The following is a 17,225-nucleotide window of genomic DNA, read 5'->3' on the forward strand; positions in this document are numbered from 1 at the left end:
CCTGATCCAAATACACCAACACACAAGGTATCACACAAATTTGAGGAGTAATGAACCTTGACTACTGTTGACATTATTATTACAAGATGAGATGAGGTCTATGATGAGCTGAAAATTTTCAAATTATCGTTACCCGGAGTTTAAAAAGAAATGTTTGGTCACGTGAGTAAAAGTATAGTAACTAAAAATTAGCATTACTGCAACTAAAAGCTTATAGGATACTCGTAAATAATCCAGAACCGTTTTGAGCGTATTGGTTGACGGTTTATATTATTATTTTGTATAACCATCTAAGTCACATTGAACGAAAGGAAACGCGTTACATTTATTGATGTAACTCATCCCATCGACCACATCAACATAGAGTAGCTCAGCATTGGATGAAATGATTGCAGATGAGCACAATTATCATGATAATGAAGTGAATAAGGACATATCAGTTCATCACAAAATATTCAGGGCGATTGCTGATGTCTTTCAATCTGCTCAGAGCACTTATGCCGGTCATAGACGTCACATTGCAGTTTTAAATAAGATTCACTCGAAATGTGTGGACCAGAACTTACACGAAGCATTCAATTACTGGTTTAATAAGTTGGTAGCTAAGATTTTACCTTGTAAGAAGCAAGATCCGGTTGGAGATCGGATTTCAAAATTGGTAGCGGCTTTCATAGCTAGTAATGAGTTAACACTACAGAAACAAAGAGATGAAGGGGATTTGGATGAAAAGAAAGAACAGATTATTGGCGCATTCGTGAATCAGCTTATAAGGTTTTTGTTACGTGGGCTTGAATCGCGAGATAAACATGTACGGTATCGTTCAACTCAACTTCTGGCGGTTATTATGGACACAATGGGAGAAATAGAAGAAGAGCTTTATAATTTAGTTTTATGGTCCATGCAGAAGAGGATGTATGACAGAGAGCCCAATGTTCGGATCCAGGCTATATTCTGTCTTACAAAGTTTCAAGATGAAGAGCAAAATGCATTGGAAGACCCTGCAACATCAAAACTAATACATGCTATCCAAAATGATCCAAGTGCTGAGGTCCGGAGAGCTGCAATGCTGAACTTAGTGAATACCAAGGATACTATAAATTTTATCGTCGAACGTTATCGTGATGTTAACGGTATAAATAGGAGGTTGGTGTATTCTAAAGTTTTGAAATCTATGGGATTAAAGGTATTTAAAATTATAAAACCCAAACTGCTTGAAACATTAATCAAAGGCGGATTAGAAGATAGAGATGAAACCGTAAGACAAGCTTGTGGTAAGTTAATAGCATTTGATTGGATGAATCTATTAAATGGTGATGTTATTGGTCTTTTGGAAAAGCTAAACGTTACTAAAGGCGAAGTCGCCCAAAAATCTCTGGAAGCATTGTTCCAATATAGAAGCGACTTAATAGATAAATTGAAGTTCCCTAAAGAAGTATGGCAGGACTTAAATATTGTGACGGCGTTTCTTTTACGGACTTTTTACGAGTATGCTATTGAAAATGAAATGCGAGAAGTAATAGATGAAAACTTCCCAGAAGCCATAGTTCTATCAAATTGCATCAAAAGACTGGCTGATCAAAGGTTTGGTGATCATGGATTACCTTCAACAGATATAAAACGCTTAGACTTCATTATTGAGCAAATGTTGCATATTGCTTACAAGTATGATTACAGTGATGAGATTGGCAGAAGAGACATGTTGAACTTGGTAAGAAATCTACTTCTTGGGAAAGGGTTGTCAGAATCTTTAATTAAGTGCAGTCTTCAAGTTTTAAGGATACTTTCCATTAATGAGAGAGACTTCATTACGATGTCTGTGGAACTCATTACGGATCTACGATATGAAGACATAGAAAAACAGGAAGTGGAAGAAGAAGCCAGGAAAGCTAACCGTAGCACTGGAAAAGTGGTTGAAGATGGAATTGAAGCTGAAGAAAATGCAGTGGATTCATTTCATTCAGCAGTGGAAAACCTAGTGAATGGAGGTAGTAATGCCGCTGATAACTCATCCGATCGAGCAGAAATACTGGAAGAAAAACAACCGAGGACTGAAACGCTCTTGTTGTGTTTGATCCTAACGAGATATATGCTTGAGCAAGTTGAGGCTCCATTGGATCAAAATATACTAATCTCATCGCTAATGGATACTTTGATAACACCTGCAGTTCGTAATACCCAGAGTAATATTAGAGAGCTTGGTGTTCGATGCTTAGGTATGTGTTGCCTTCTCGATTCCCAATTGGCAATAGAAAGCATGTATATCTTGGGTATGTGTGTTTCCAAAGGTAACGCTGGTCTAAAATATATTGCATTACAGGTTATTGTGGACATTTTTTCTGTGCATGGATACAATGTGGTCGATGGTGAAGGCAAAGTTGATTCTATTTCATTGCATAAAATTTTCTACAAAATTTTGAAGAATAGTGAACTACCTGAATGCCAAGCTATTGCTGCGGAGGGTTTGTGCAAGTTGTTTTTGAGTGATGTGTTTACAGATGATGATTTGTTTGAAACACTAGTACTCTCATACTTCTCCCCCGCTAATGCTGACAATGAAGAACTTGTGCAAGCATTTGCTTTCTGTCTTCCTGTATACTGTTTTTCCCATAGCAATCATCAATCCAGAATGGCTCGAATTGCTAGTGATATATTGTTGAGATTATCTGTGCTATGGGATGACCTGCAAAATTCAACTGATGTAGATTCACCTTCAAAAGATTCAATGTTAAAGCCAAATGCCATATTTCAGCAATTAATTGACTGGACTGATCCATTTAAATTAGTCAAAGAAGATTTAGCCAATGCAGAAAAGCTTGAGTTTCAATTAGACTTCTTGCTAGACGTACTAAAGTCTTACAATAAGTTTGAACGTAGAGATGTGAAAAAGATGATAATAACTAACCTCTCTAAGTTTAAAATTACTAAACATCATGACGTTATAAAAATAAAAGAAGTCGTTGAGCATCTCCATGATATCCTAGAAAATGATACAACGGATAAAACATGTAAAAATTGCATAACTAATCTGCTGGATAATTACGGTATGTTAATTGCAGATGTGGAGGATCGTTCAAAAGAAAACAGTTTAAGTACTGATAATAACTCAGAAGAGCCACCGGTCGGAGCAGCAGGTGAAAATCAACCTAATTTATCATATGTTGACCACCGTGGTGAATATGAGGACGGGAATCATACAAAGGGTGACGAAACCAATTCCTCTACAAGTGGATCTTCTGACTTGGGCATTTCGACTGTGAATTTATCGAGTAATTCTACGACTTTAAAAAGGACCAGGTCAAGAGAGCACATAGCTGAAAATGATTAATAAAATGTATAAATTGTGCATGCTCTCAGACATAATAAAAAGTTCTTACAAGTTTAATCTATCCGCGCTTATGTATGAAAAATTCCCCTAATATTTGGTCATCCTTCAGATTCTCTTTTACTACAAAATAGATCGCCATTAGTAAGTTTGGGAACCGTTTAATGAAGTAGGTGTAGAATCCGTCTGGGATAGGGCCCATTATGTCAGCTAATACATCTGGCAAATCATGAAAATGATGGTACTTATTCCTGAGAGCCCTTAGTAGGTCCATTAGTTTATCGCCATGGTACTTCCTGTATTTTCCTAAGTTGCTGATAAAAAGTTGATCAAAGCAAGCCATCCAATCCATTTCAGGTATTACATCAACGGCAACTTCTTCAAGCTTTAAAAGCAATGGACTAGGTGGGTCCCTTCTTTCAATTTCAAATCGATCGCTTACTTTTAGTAGGAACTCCAGCTTTTTTGGTACTGGCCAAAAAAATGGATGAGTTAATAATGCATGGGATGTTGGTCTCATTAATGGATCCGACTGTATCATTCGGCTAACTAAGTCTTTAGCTTCTAAGACACAACTTCTGTCCTTAATAAACTTACTCATATCTTCAAGTGAATACTCGCCCTTGATGATATTTGCTTCTCTGATAAATTTATCCCCAAATGGATGTCTACCATTCGTAAGCACATAATAAAACACGCATCCTAATGAGAAGATATCAATCGCTCGCGTTAAACGCTGCTTCGCATGTTTTTCATTAACAGAATCAAACGATACGTTTGAAGTGGAGTTGCTTTCTGTTGTTAAAGATTCCTCATTGTCTATAGCATCCGATATCCGTATCCTGCCATTAAGTAATTCTGGTGCTCTCCAACCGCTTGTTCCCGCAGCGTTATTCATATTTGTTTTAAATGAAGACTCTTCTGCATCTAATTTCTTACACAACCCAAAATCAGAAATAAGTATTCGGACGCTATTGGCGTTATGTGGATTTTGAGGATATTGTTTGCTAGGTGCAACCAAAATATTCTGTGGTTTTAAGTCCCTGTGTACAATTTTCATGGAATGCAAATGAGCGATTCCTGATGCCATTTGATATAAAACGTTCACCGGGTTGGCCTTCTGATGTAGCTCGTAAAATTTATGTGATCCATCCTTTGCTTCAATAATGTCCTCCAGAGTAGCAGTACATAACTCTAAAGCAATGTATAAAAACTTTTCTGTAACTTCAGAACAATAATATCTCACTACATTTTCATGATAGTCACTTTCGGTTAATAGTTTAATTTCATGTGAAGCAATATCGTAAAAGTCTATTAACATTCTCTTCACAGCAACTGCTCTATGTTGGAAGGTTCCCTGGAATACTATAGTTCCAGATGATCCATAACCTAAAATCTTATCCGATATAGCAATATTTTTGAGATCATTTTTAAATTCAAAATCTTTTGTATTTGGCACACCCTCTCCAGAGGAATATGTCCTTCTTTTACTGGTTTTTGCTCCTCTTTTACCTCTCCTGCGCTTCTTTTTCTCTGATTCTTTCGCTTCCTCCTCATTAGCATCACTGGAATGTTCTTTTTCTTTTGTACTCAGCTGTTCTGTTGAGCTAGTTTTCTCTTCTACAAGCGTGGAAGAATCTGTTCTCACAACTTCGCTCGAAATCTCAACCGACGGCGGTTCAACATGCTGTACAGGAATTATCCCACTCTTTTCCAACAATATATGTAAAGGTGGAATAACCTTAAAGTTCGATAACAACATAATAAAAAATATAGACATCATTAACGTCACACCACTCTCAAATACCCTGTAAAAGAATTTTGCAAATACGGAAAACAAAGAGTTCGAACCTGAATTCAATTTTCGAGAAGCTTCATCTTCCAACATCATTCGATAGTGGAGCAACTCTTTAGGTGACATATATTTACCTAATGACCTGGAATTGGGGTCACTTATGGAAGGCATCTTGTTCTTCGGTGGATCTAATAGTCCCGTTTGCTTATCATTAAATGATTGATAAGAGTACTCCTCATCGTTAATTAGAAATTTATCGAATGGAAAGTATTCAATGGTGTGTACACCAGTCACAGCAGCTTTGAATAGTTCTTCATCCTCAAATATCTGTGCTTTTCTCCATCCCTTACTTGAACTGAACTTAGATTTAGGAGCAGTTTCCACAAGGGACGGGAAATAGGCACTTGACATTGCAAACCATGACTTATTCTTAGTTTGGTCTAAGTAGACCTCATATTTATTTTCATCAAAATCTTCTGTTGTCTTTAAGGGGTGGGGCAACAATATTTTCTCATTGGTGGAATAATCCATGTAAATGTCAAAAACGTTGTTAACTATTCCAGGGAATTTTGGAGAAACCCATTTTGCAATGGTGAAGTCAGAATCAATAGCTAGTAGCGTCTTATCACGGAAAGGCCCAACGTATATGCCATCGGGTGATTTAATATTTTGGGAGGCCAAATAATTATCGATGGTATTTGGTTGCCATTGAGCGTACGTCACATTATAGATAGTGTTCTCCTTAGTATGGATACCCAGCTCATATACCGTTTTTCCAAGAACTAAAACATTGTCACATTCTTCGCCTTCATAACCTCTTGTACAATTAACCTTAGAGCTTTTGTACACTTTATTTTCAGTTCCTGGACCATATACAGAGAATATCTCACCTGTAAAAGCATCTAGCGTGTAGACGGCAGTCATTCGGGATCCAGTATAGATTTTCTGATCCTCTAACGTAGTACCATTATCATCAACAACTATTTTCGTCTTTAAATCCATTGGTGCAAGGTTCACAAGTTGTTTTATAGATACTGGAAGTTTTTGCAAACCTTGGTAGGTGCTGAAGTAGTAAATGTTACCATCACCATACGGTTCAACTATCAGTGTCTCGTTTTTAACTTTAACTGGCTCAGAAACCTCAAGAAGGGGAGGAAAGTTATCACTGCAAATTGACCAAAGGAGCTGCCCATTCTGCCTATTCAAAGCATGCAAGCCTCCTTCGATATCTGTAACTATTAATATGTCAGACAGCGTTAAAGTACTAATGTCCACATGATTTCCATTCAAAGTCAGCATTGAACGCGAAGGTGAATTCGCCTCTTGCGAGTCTAATATTGCATCTCCACTGTTTTCAATCATCATAGGAGTTGCATATCGTGGCCTATATGCTATATCGGCTAACTTACCAACCGAGTTTGTCGTCAAAACAGGGCATGCGGACTTTCCAGAGCTCTGATAACTATTCAGTATATCCGCTTCCTCATTACCATATATACCGTCCATGTCACCTACTGAACCTAATCCACAACGCAGCTTAATGTCATCATTTGATCCCAAATGTTTATCGCTGTTAGCCATCGCCCATGAGTGATTTAAATACGACACCAAAAGAAGCACACGAATGAGCACAGAGAAAAACCGTTTAGCTCTAATTAAACCCATATTTCATAAATATAAAAATATTGTATTGGTATCGATACCTTGTGCAGTTGCTTCGCAAAATGTTTTGCCTCAGTATGGGGTTTTAAAGGTCCCGAAGGATTTAAATCCTATAAAACAATACTAAATTTCACTTCAAAGGATATGAATGTAAAAACGGACCTGGTGTATTTCACACGTCTTAATTCACAGCAGTGATTCGCTTAATATGTAGAAGCAGTTCAACTCACTTTTTATATTTTTACGGGTTGCTATCAGCGTTAACGGACCTTCTCGCAAGTGACTTTTTAACGGTCTCAGAACTTCAGAACTTCAGAACTTCACGGAATATAGAACAATATAAAAATTCAGTAGTTATTTGCACATGGATAGCTTAAATTCAACAGGATCCTGAGTTTAGCTCACCCATTCTGCGTGCACTCGGTTTGGTTCATTATTTCCTTCTATTAACTCTCAAAGATATATTATAACTGATAGATTATCGGATTATGTAAACATGAATTACCCACCTATTACCCAACATTACAGGATATTATGACAAAGTGGAAGTTAGTCTTCAGTGCTGAAATTCATTTCTTCAAATATCTCTTTTATTCTACAGTTTTTCTCATTTGCAATGAATTGTACAAGCCTTAACCCCGTATCTCTCAGTTCATTGTACTTCTTCAGGTTTTTGATGTGCTTATCATTTAGATTATATGGAGTTACTTCACTGTAGTGAGGTTGAGGTTAGTATTTTCAACTGATCTATTGTTTTGGAAGGTGGCTTATGTTTACTACGTGATGTAATAGCCTGATACTTACATGTTGTTAGTTTCACATAGTTCCTTGAAATTAAGCTCCAGCTGGTCACAGCTGGCCATAAGGTCCTTTAATTTTGTATTCTTTTTATTAATTCTAGCAACTATATTATCCATTGTTGTTTGCCTTTTGCTAATGTGTTGGTAAAGTATATTAGAATAGCCGCCGTGCTAAAATTTAGAATATTATAAAACAGGATTTTTATTAAGTCTTGTTATACGCTTAAGGTGTCAATATATAGCCCTAAAACAGTCAATACGTAGTTCAGTTGTCCATTATATATTTACACGGTTAAAGTGATTCCATTCGTTCTTTTAGCTGCTCAAGTTCCAACTCTGCAATTTTAATTGCTTCTCGGAGTTCTTGACGTTTATGATTTTTTACTAGATCATCAGATTTACGATAAGAATAAAGAGATTTACCAGCATCAACTATACCGCTTCTGCTGTCTATCCAATCCCAAATAGAAGATTCAGCACTTGCTAAAACTTCTAGTTGATTTTTTTGTTTATGATCCTTATCGACATCATATAGTGTATTTATAGCTGGCGTGTAGTTGTATTCAAATCCGTTGATTAGAATCTTACCGGGTTCAGAAAAGTTAACTTTGCTGCTTCTAAAACTTAGAACAGGAAACAAAACTGTCAAGAGTATCAAGATCAAAATGCCCAGTATAATGATTCTAGTCCAGGAAGAGTTAAGATCAAGTATTGGAAAGACCTTGTTAATATGTGACACACGGTCATTCCATCCGCCTTTTTGAATGGTTTTTGATTCCACACGGGTCAACTTAGGAGACTTTGATTTCTTAGGTCTCTGGGAATTTTTACGTTTTTGGGTAGCACGCCTCTGTACAGTAGTGGAGCTGTTAGTTTCCACAATTGCTTTCAATTCCTCTGCCATTATTTTAACACCTACTTTTTGGCCTTCCACAGAGCCTTTTTCGATAGCACCCTTAATCCAACTTCTACCGGTCCACTCTACATTTGTTACCACTAACATGTTCGTTGAGTTATTCTTTCCCCAAGACAAATAGTATCTAGTATGAACAGCAAATGAATTACCGGAAGGCACATCAGGCGTTTTACCTATTTGTTCAATACATGCATGACTGTCAACATTGAAATTTAATATCTGCTCCTGAATATAACAGCGAGTACTTTTAGGCCCTAGAGGGTTTGTTAGAGGTCTGGTATATTCATATTCTCTCTTGCCTTCATTAAACTTTGGTATTTCAGATAATTCAAAAACTTTTTGTTTCTCTAAAATCCTTTTGATATAGGAGGTATCATCACCGAATAGTAGTTGATATACAGTGCCCAAAGGAGAGTTTATGTTAATCGAATCGGAAACAACATTATCGCCCGCTTGTTTAACATACTGAATTGGTGTGGGTGGGTGTGAACTTGGGCCTATGGTTGGTAGTGAGAATGTAGAAACTGGCTCCCTGTTTTGCTGTTTAAAATTGGAACGTTTACTTGGTTTCAGCATCTTTTGTAATATGCTTACCAATTCCTTCATAGTCACATCCACACCATCGAAGACTCCTTTCTCTATGGCAGCTTTAACCCAACACTTTCCTGTCCATTCCACACCTACGTATATTTCTAAGTTTGTGCAATTATTTTCGCTCCATGATAGAACAAATGTAGCCCTGACCTGGAACGAGTTACCAGATGGCACGTCTGGTGTTTTTGAAATTTGGCTAACGATAATATACGCGTCGGCATCAAAATTCTCAACAGTCTCTGTTATGTGGCAAACTGTGCTGCTTGGACCAAGTGGGGAGTTTATTGGCTTGGTATAACTGTAAGTCCTTCTTTTCGACTGTAAAAGCTGACCTATCTCGGTTATGTCCGTACATTTTAATGAAGTTAGTATGCCCTTTAGGTAGCTAGTCTCGTCTCCAAATAAAACAGCTGCAACTTTGCCCACTGGAGCGTTTACTGTTGCTTGCACAATTCTCCTTTCTGAAGGACTTGTCGAATACTGAGGAAGTGTAGGAGCATGCTCGTGGGCACCAATAATAGAAATGCTTGATCCAGATGGCGCCTTTAAAACTCCGCTTTCATAACGGTTAATACTCTCAACCTCAAGTTCTGAGAGGATATTGCTATCTGTGTAATCATCCTCGTAGTCAGATCCTTCATAACCAATAGAACCTTTCCCGGCTCCTGAGTATATATTTTCATCACTATCATAATTTTCGTGTAGCCGGTATTCTAAGTCCGGTCCCTTAATATCATTTGAAGATTGACCTTCTTCTTTCAAGTCGCCAATCTTATCGTTGGATTTATGAGACGAAGTGTCACCCAACACAAGCTGATTCCAAACATTTACAATCACTTCAAAAGTCGTATCCCTTGAAATAAAAGAGGCAAATACGTACTTTTTCTGTAACGTATGGAACGCTATTGCGTTGGGAAATATTCCAGCAGTATTCTTCTTCTCAACCTGTAGGATTTCTTTTAAAGGAATAATAGCAGTGCTAACATAGCCTAAAATGTTGGAATAAAAGGCCAAGTTTTCAGTAGAAATATAAAGACGTCCTTGTATTAGTATATTCCTTGACCATGCACAACTGTAATCAGCTATTAATCTCTCAAAAGGTGAGATTTCTCTGTCTTTAAACAATATGTGAAATTCATAGTTCCTTTTGCTTGATGCATATGACTTTGTATCCAAGTCAAAAATGGATCCAGGAAATCCATCTTCTCTCTTATCAACTGAAGCGGCTACAGAGTTGGCGCCAACGATAATATTGTCATTTTGAAGTTCTGCATCAGCGGAATAAAAAGAGCTTTTCACAGCGCCAAATGTTAACGACGGAAACCTCTTTAGGCGCACATGGGATGGAGAATACGATCTCGCAAATCGAGCGCTATTTTTAGGATTTAGCTCCGTATTATTTTCGACCTCGTTGATCGCCTCCTTGTTAACTTTCCGCACTGTTGGGACCTCCTCCAAACGAACACTACCGCTCAAATCTAGTTTTCCAAGATTATGTGGAGTTGAGAACTTGGTAGGGTCGGAATATCTGCGAGGGTGCAGAAAATCTTTCGAAGGTAAAGTTACGCCCCTTTGGCGGGATCTAAAAGTTGTTGCTATTTCGGGACTTTGCTCCATTAGAGGGAAAGATGGGGCTCGCATAACAGGAGGTGCTGCAGTAATTGACATGTTTACGCCCTCTTTTGCTGGGAGTTTAATTTCATTAGATTTATCGAAGAACTCTAACGTTAACTCTCCATTGCCAATCTCTGCTGCTGCAGAATTCGCCTTATAGGGCAAAAATGCCAAGTTATCTATAGGAGATTTAGAACCCATAGCCCTTGCTTCGCTGGTATTGCCCTGCAATACGTTATTAGCCACAGGTCTAATCTGCCTTTCGGTTCCCCCAGGCATGGCAGGGTCACGAGCAACCCTGGATTCTTCATTGCCGTCACGAAGTCCTTCTTCAGTAGATAATTCGCTGTTATCCGTCATACTCTGCCAACCATTACCACTATATTGCGTTGCTCCCGCATTTGCGGAATTATCAGACAAAGGAGTGTTCCCTGTACAGACAGGCATATAATTGGCATTGTCCACACATGGGTTTGAGGACAACATTAGGTCAAGGTGTTTGAGAAATGAAGGACTGCGTACTGCTGGTCTTAGTCGTTGCTGCTGTTTTTGTATCCACGGATCATAATTGTCGGTATCAAAATGACGAACATCGCCATTAATCCCGTTTTCAGAAGATGGAGCAAAATTTCGAACTCTCTCGGAACCAGCATCATTCAATTCAGCATTACCACCTCCAGAAGGCTTAATTATGAGGTGTTGTGCAGCATTTTGTGCCGCAGAAATCAAGGAAGAAATGATACCATCGCTACGTTGAGGATCCCGCAATTGTGATGAAGGTATTTCTTCCGCTGCAGAAGGTTCCAAAGGTGTCAAGCTGAGGATAGTATCCCTTTGCCCCTTTTCGTTCCCCGCACTTAGAGAGTGAGAAGAATCGGAAAATGAACGTTCTTCAACCGGAGACCATCGGTCTGTATCACCTCTCGAATAATCACCACTAGAAGTGCCACTTATTTCTGGTACAGAACTATTGGAGTATGAACGAGCCGGTAACTCCTTCCTACCAACAACCACTTGGTCCCTCGCACGTCTTTTAGGAATATGTATAGCATCAAAAGCTGTAAACGATCGTCCACGCACAGCGCTTCTTTTTACAGTACCATTATTAGTCGGCGAATCATCTGATTTTTTACTACTTGTATGCTTCCCAATGATGGAACGCCTCTGCTTCCGGAGAAAGGTTTTTGCGCCATCACCTAATGCCTTTAACCTGTTTCCCTCATGTCCGGGACCCATAGAGTTACCCATATTGGTAAAAACTTCTCTTTACAAGATAAATACAATAAATAGCTCTACTTCTGGGTAGTTTTTAGTTATGCAATGATCAGTAGAGGCGTCAGATGTCTTTTCTGGTAGAATAACAGTACTCTTCTAAGCAGATTGTAATCATAACCCTTTTCTAAACGGCAAATTGCTAAATAAAACCACATAAGTTCAACTGTCATACTGTACGTACACACTATATGCCTGTCGCAAGCAGAAGCTGCTACTCTACACGTGCTACAATTGCTAGCGCTATTATACTAGTTCAGCGATCCTCGGCCCATTCATTCTCACGTCTAATCGCTGCTTCTTCTTCTGGAGTGAAGTCGTTAACAATGTTGAACGTCCTTCTAATCTCTTCCGGTGATCGATTCCTGATCATTTCAGCTACAACTTTACAACCCGCATCCAACAATGGTTTGATATTCAAGTAATTCGCAGCTAAAATGATTTCGTAAAGCATTTCTTGGTCAACTTTTAAGAATTCGCGGTCCCAAGCGTCCACGGGAGCTGATTTACGCGAATCGTCGTCTTCCTCGTCAGGAAAGTTAGAATCCTTATGATGTTCGGCCCATTCAATAACTTTTTGAAGAACTGAAGAGCGCACATTAGGAACAGGCATCACAATTTTATCATTCTCTTCTGAAGCCTCAGCTTCATCTTCCGAATCGTCTCGGAAATGTGTATCGTGCATATCATTTAAATAGTTCTTTAGAAGAAGGGAACGCTCCGCAATTTTGCGCTCCACGGTAAAACGCTCCCCTTCCACACTCACTAAGACAACTTTCTGTGCTCTATCAGTCATTATGGGGATATTTTAAGTCCTTGAATCACTCCTAGTTTTAACCAAGGACCTTAAACGTCCCCCTTCTTGTTTCTAGTTAAGTTCGACATCTGATATTATCATTATATACGTGATGGCATAAATGGCATCGAATGGACAGTCAATCCTTTGGACTGAAGAGTAGTATCGGATTTACAAAACTGTTAGGTCTTTGGACGTGTGTAGAGTATTGTTTAGAATCCAAAATTACTATAAACGCTTGCGCTGAGGTCGTCTAGCTCGGGTACAGCGTCTAGGCGTTGTAGGAACTCATTATTGTAGTCATCTGTTGCATTATGCCGAAGCACGTCGCTGCAGACTTCCTTTACGCTTATCGCGTAGAGCGCAACAGGGTATGCTTCTGGAGGACCATTTTGTGGGCCTTTGCGAGCGTTTTTAGAAACTTTCTGCTCTGTTTGCTGCATGATGTAGTGGAAGGACTCATTCACAAGACTCTCGAGTACAATAAGAGTTGCGGTTGACTGCAAGCATGCAGTGGTCTCACGAAGAAGCTGGCGGAGAACAGAGTCGTCCTCAAACAGAATTCGTAACGCAGTTCGGTCGTCGAGAGCTTCCTCTAAGACAAGACGCTGAGCAGCAGGTGAGTCAGGTAGGAAGCACTGGAGAAGAGGCGATTGGGGACCGGGGGCCAACAACTCTGCGTTTATATCGTGAATAGCGTGGGATAGAAGAGTTTCAAAATCAGTAATGCTTAGGCGATCACGTGGAGATAGGTGGCCAAACTGCAAACGGACGTGCTTCTCAATGAGTGGCTGGGCCAACGGCCAACCGCGGTTGAGGAGCCACCAGGACAGCGATAGGAAGGCCTCTTCGTTAATGCAAGCAACAACTGCGGCGCGGTCCTCTGTAGGTGACGATTGCTTTGAATTATCTGTCTCTAAATTGACTTTCGAATCTGGAGAGGATTGCTTCCCGGTAATAAGCCCCACAGCATACGACCAAGCATTCGAAGCCCAGCGGTTCATCGTTTGCGAACGCTCGGACTCGTTCTCTACTGCTAGTTTAATAGCACTGCCAAGGTACTGCCTCCGTGCAAGAATATTCAATTTTAGGCGAGTCAAGAGCAGTAACATGCACATAGTGTATACAATCACCATTAAATGCACCAGACTTTCCTGTTTCAGCTGCTGCCACAATTCAGCCTTACTAGGAACCTGTTGGGAGTCTCCCGACATGGAATCTTGCGAAATAGATCCCGATGAACCTTCCAGTTGATTTTCAGCTATCTTCTTTTTAGACTTCTGCTCCTTTAACGTATGAACAATCGCGTCAAGGTCTGCGTCACGGCTTAACACCGCAGCCAAAACTGGAACCAAACGATGAACAGTATGTACAGCATCTTTCTGAGTCTGATTAAAACGCCGCTTAATCTGCTCTTTGGCAAAATGCTGTTCTTTCAATCGCTGCTGCTGGTTATGGAGCCAATTCTTAAACATTAGCAACGTAAAAATACCCGTTGTTAACATTATTGTCATTAACAGGGTCGAGGTGATCAACTTCCCCTTATTTCTTTGTAATACTCTTCTTGTCATACTTCTCAGATACTTAGTACTATTAGGAGTATATACATGAAGACATACAGTATGAATCAGCCCTTATAAGGAACTCTGCTACGAGAGGTCAAAAACCGAGTCTCCAATTTTTCCGAATTCTAACCATACTAAAGACTTGCATGCTTCCCCCCTTTTAACAACAAAGACAAAGGTAGCTAGGTTTGCCATTATAATGTCTATGGTTGATTGATATACCTTTAATGGGATTTTTCTTGTGAGTTATTCTGTTTGCTGTCAAATTTCCGCTGGGTATATCAAGAATGTAACGGAAACTGCGTAGTTATCATCTTTTAGACAAAATTTCTTGCTATAAACTCTTAAACACAACTAAGCATCTCCATTGGAAGCTCAGGCCGATCTTAGCCGATCCTTCTCTTTCAATGTTTTTATTGCTCAGTTCTGGCAATCAGTTTTTAACTATAGTACTGTAAAAAATTCTACTAACCTGTGTCCATATAACTCATCTCAACACTGAAGTCCTCGTTATTTTGCAAATAGTAACCTTTATAACGAACGTCATGGAGGATATCAGTAAGATCAAGCCATATATAAGCTACCTCAATAAGCAACTTGAGCAGTTAGCTATCGAAATCAAAAAATTGACTGCACAGTCGCTTAATGAACAGCTTCTCTCGCTGAAAGATGAGCGTGAAAAGCTAGCTCTGTCAAATAAATACGCTTATGTGCTAAGTTCTCTGTTATTTGTATACATGAAAGTCCTCAACGTTAAGGACATGTCACCTATTATGGGTGAACTTGCGAGGGTTAAGAGTTACATGGATAGGGCCAAACAGCTAGATAAGAAAGAAATCGAAAAGCAACAAAAGCAGAAAGAGCAACAAGCAAGTGCTAAGGCTATAATACAGAGCTCTCTAAATGGTGCTGATCCTCAGCCGGCGATCAGTAAGGTCCATTTCCAGGGTCGCCATACAAAGTTTGAAGATAGCGGAGACAAGGAAGAGATGGCCAAGAAGATCATGAGTAGATTAAAACAAGCAAAAAGCACTAAAGGAAAGGTCAGCAAGAAGAAGTAAATACTGTGTTTAAGCAATGGTGGGTGAAATGGACCCCCTGCAGATATCTGCTTCTGTTGCTTATGTACATGGGTTTGTAGCATATAGTGTAAATTAATAACAAAAGCGGCACCTATAAAAGTTTAAGACATTAACTATCCCGTCAACAAACAACGTAAAAAGGCAGAAACAACTGCTTCATAATAGTCACTGTATCCCACAATGAGTTCAGAAGAAGAAGTATCTACATTTTTAAGTATTTGTGGTACTGATAACGCTGATTTGGCGAAACAGTTCCTTGAAATGGCCGGTGGCAACATGGAAACTGCTATATCCCTTTACTTTGAACATGGTGGAGAATCGCAATTAAAGCAAGGCAGCAGTAATGATGATACTGGTACTGTTTCAGCGGTGGCAAATGATGAAGAAATGGCGCAATCTTTACAGCGGGAAGCTTACGAGGAGGAAAGCGGCTATAGGCCTCCGGATCCTGCTAGGCGTGAGCAACTTGTTGAAACTCATTTCTTTCCAGGTCAATATGGGGGGATTGGTGGAGTATTCCAGCCCTTGAGAAACCCTCGTGACATGTTTGATGATAGCAGGCCTGCTGGAATCTTTAATCAGCGTTTGCCTAACCGCTTAGAGGACAGGAGCGATGAAGGAGAATATGATATGGATGATGAAGAGGATGATGATTACTCTTACGAAGAAGACAGTCCCCAGGAGCACGAGTATGTAGAGGAGACTGTTATGGAAGTTGATGAAGAAGGTCAGGTCCATGAGTATACAAAGTTAGTTCGGAAGCCCCGAGCACTAACTAAAGAGGAACGCATGAAGCTTCTGTTTAGGCCGCCTTTTGATATGATGAGTATGGTTGATTTAGATACGGCAAAGCTATCTGCACGGAAAAAGAACAAGTGGATCATGATTAACATTCAGGTAGTAGATATTTTCCAGTGTCAGATGCTAAATCGAGACTTGTGGTCCAACCCGGAAGTTAGGAAGATCATCAAACCTAATTTTATTTTCCTCCAGTATCAATATGAGTCTCGTTCTGCGCAGAATTACGTTCAATTCTATGATCTACGTGATAGGGATGGTCTTCCACATATTGCTATTCTAGATCCCCTAACTGGAGAGCGTTTGAAACAGTGGCACCGTGAGGTGCCGCCAGTAGAATCTTTTATCAAGGATATTGAAATGTTCCTCCAGGAATACTCACTTGACCCTCGTGCTGCTAATCCAACTGTTAAGGAACCAACTCCAAAGCTCGATCCAACTACACTTTCTGAAGAGCAACAGATGGAGCTTGCAATTCAGGAATCGTTGGGCGGAACCACGCACGTTGCTTCAGATAATCAGCTAACTAAGGAAAGCTTGCCTTTGGAGCAGGATAACTCACGGGCAGCGCGTTTTAAAAGTATCCAATCCGTCTCACATTCAGAACCAGTAAACATACCCGGTACTACAACAAGAATTCAGATCCGCACAGGAAACGGAAAAAGACTAGTAAGGCGCTTCAACCTTACTGATACAGTTAGAACTGTCTACGAAGTGATCAAGTCTGAGATTGATGGCTTTTCAACAGCAAACTTTGTTTTAACAACGCACACTAGAGAGAATTTGATCGATAAACTCGATATTTCCATCAAGGAGGCTGGTTTGGAAAATAGTTCATTATTAGTAGAGATTGTAACTGATGAAGAAGAGGATTGAAGGGCCTGCAGTTGCCCAAGGAAGATATCGGATCTTTGTCTTCTCATTTGACTTGTTCAATAGACTTTTATATCGTTACCCGGATCAAAGCTCATGAAAGACGGCCTTCTGTGACAACGTTAAAGTTCCACTT

At 39.5% G+C, this 17,225-nt stretch overlaps 8 protein-coding genes across 8 annotated transcripts; 3 read left to right on the top strand and 5 right to left on the bottom strand.

Annotated features, from left to right (window-relative positions):
• Positions 1–385: 385 nt before the first annotated feature.
• Positions 386–3,325, top strand: YCG1 (condensin subunit YCG1; the record flags this gene model as incomplete). The annotated part of the gene is made up of 1 exon (XM_018131361.1): positions 386–3,325. One exon carries the CDS (start codon positions 386–388, stop codon positions 3,323–3,325), a length of 2,940 nt encoding a protein of 979 aa, XP_017986751.1.
• A 58-nt stretch (positions 3,326–3,383) lies between these two features.
• On the bottom strand, positions 3,384–6,782 carry IRE1 (bifunctional endoribonuclease/protein kinase IRE1; the record flags this gene model as incomplete). The annotated part of the gene is made up of 1 exon (XM_018131360.1): positions 3,384–6,782. The coding sequence occupies one exon, from the start codon at positions 6,780–6,782 to the stop codon at positions 3,384–3,386; it is 3,399 nt and encodes a 1,132-aa protein (XP_017986752.1).
• A 546-nt stretch (positions 6,783–7,328) lies between these two features.
• SAE3 (Sae3p) lies at positions 7,329–7,696 on the bottom strand (the record flags this gene model as incomplete). Its single annotated transcript, XM_018131359.1, has 2 exons — positions 7,329–7,491; positions 7,584–7,696. 2 exons carry the CDS (start codon positions 7,694–7,696, stop codon positions 7,329–7,331), a joined length of 276 nt encoding a protein of 91 aa, XP_017986753.1.
• Positions 7,697–7,871: 175 nt separating this feature from the next.
• AW171_hschr31609 (GRAM and VASt domain-containing protein) lies at positions 7,872–11,951 on the bottom strand (the record flags this gene model as incomplete). The annotated part of the gene is made up of 1 exon (XM_018131358.1): positions 7,872–11,951. One exon carries the CDS (start codon positions 11,949–11,951, stop codon positions 7,872–7,874), a length of 4,080 nt encoding a protein of 1,359 aa, XP_017986754.1.
• Positions 11,952–12,231: 280 nt separating this feature from the next.
• On the bottom strand, positions 12,232–12,771 carry SKP1 (SCF ubiquitin ligase subunit SKP1; the record flags this gene model as incomplete). The annotated part of the gene is made up of 1 exon (XM_018131357.1): positions 12,232–12,771. The coding sequence occupies one exon, from the start codon at positions 12,769–12,771 to the stop codon at positions 12,232–12,234; it is 540 nt and encodes a 179-aa protein (XP_017986755.1).
• Positions 12,772–12,983: 212 nt separating this feature from the next.
• Positions 12,984–14,342, bottom strand: PEX3 (Pex3p; the record flags this gene model as incomplete). The annotated part of the gene is made up of 1 exon (XM_018131356.1): positions 12,984–14,342. One exon carries the CDS (start codon positions 14,340–14,342, stop codon positions 12,984–12,986), a length of 1,359 nt encoding a protein of 452 aa, XP_017986756.1.
• A 539-nt stretch (positions 14,343–14,881) lies between these two features.
• LRP1 (Lrp1p) lies at positions 14,882–15,397 on the top strand (the record flags this gene model as incomplete). Its single annotated transcript, XM_018131355.1, has 1 exon — positions 14,882–15,397. One exon carries the CDS (start codon positions 14,882–14,884, stop codon positions 15,395–15,397), a length of 516 nt encoding a protein of 171 aa, XP_017986757.1.
• A 201-nt stretch (positions 15,398–15,598) lies between these two features.
• UBX5 (DNA protein crosslink repair co-factor UBX5) lies at positions 15,599–17,092 on the top strand (the record flags this gene model as incomplete). The annotated part of the gene is made up of 1 exon (XM_018131354.1): positions 15,599–17,092. One exon carries the CDS (start codon positions 15,599–15,601, stop codon positions 17,090–17,092), a length of 1,494 nt encoding a protein of 497 aa, XP_017986758.1.
• Positions 17,093–17,225: the final 133 nt, after the last annotated feature.

Source organism: Eremothecium sinecaudum, chromosome III (genome assembly GCF_001548555.1).
Source record: "Eremothecium sinecaudum strain ATCC 58844 chromosome III, complete sequence".
NCBI lineage: Eukaryota > Fungi > Ascomycota > Saccharomycetes > Saccharomycetales > Saccharomycetaceae > Eremothecium > Eremothecium sinecaudum.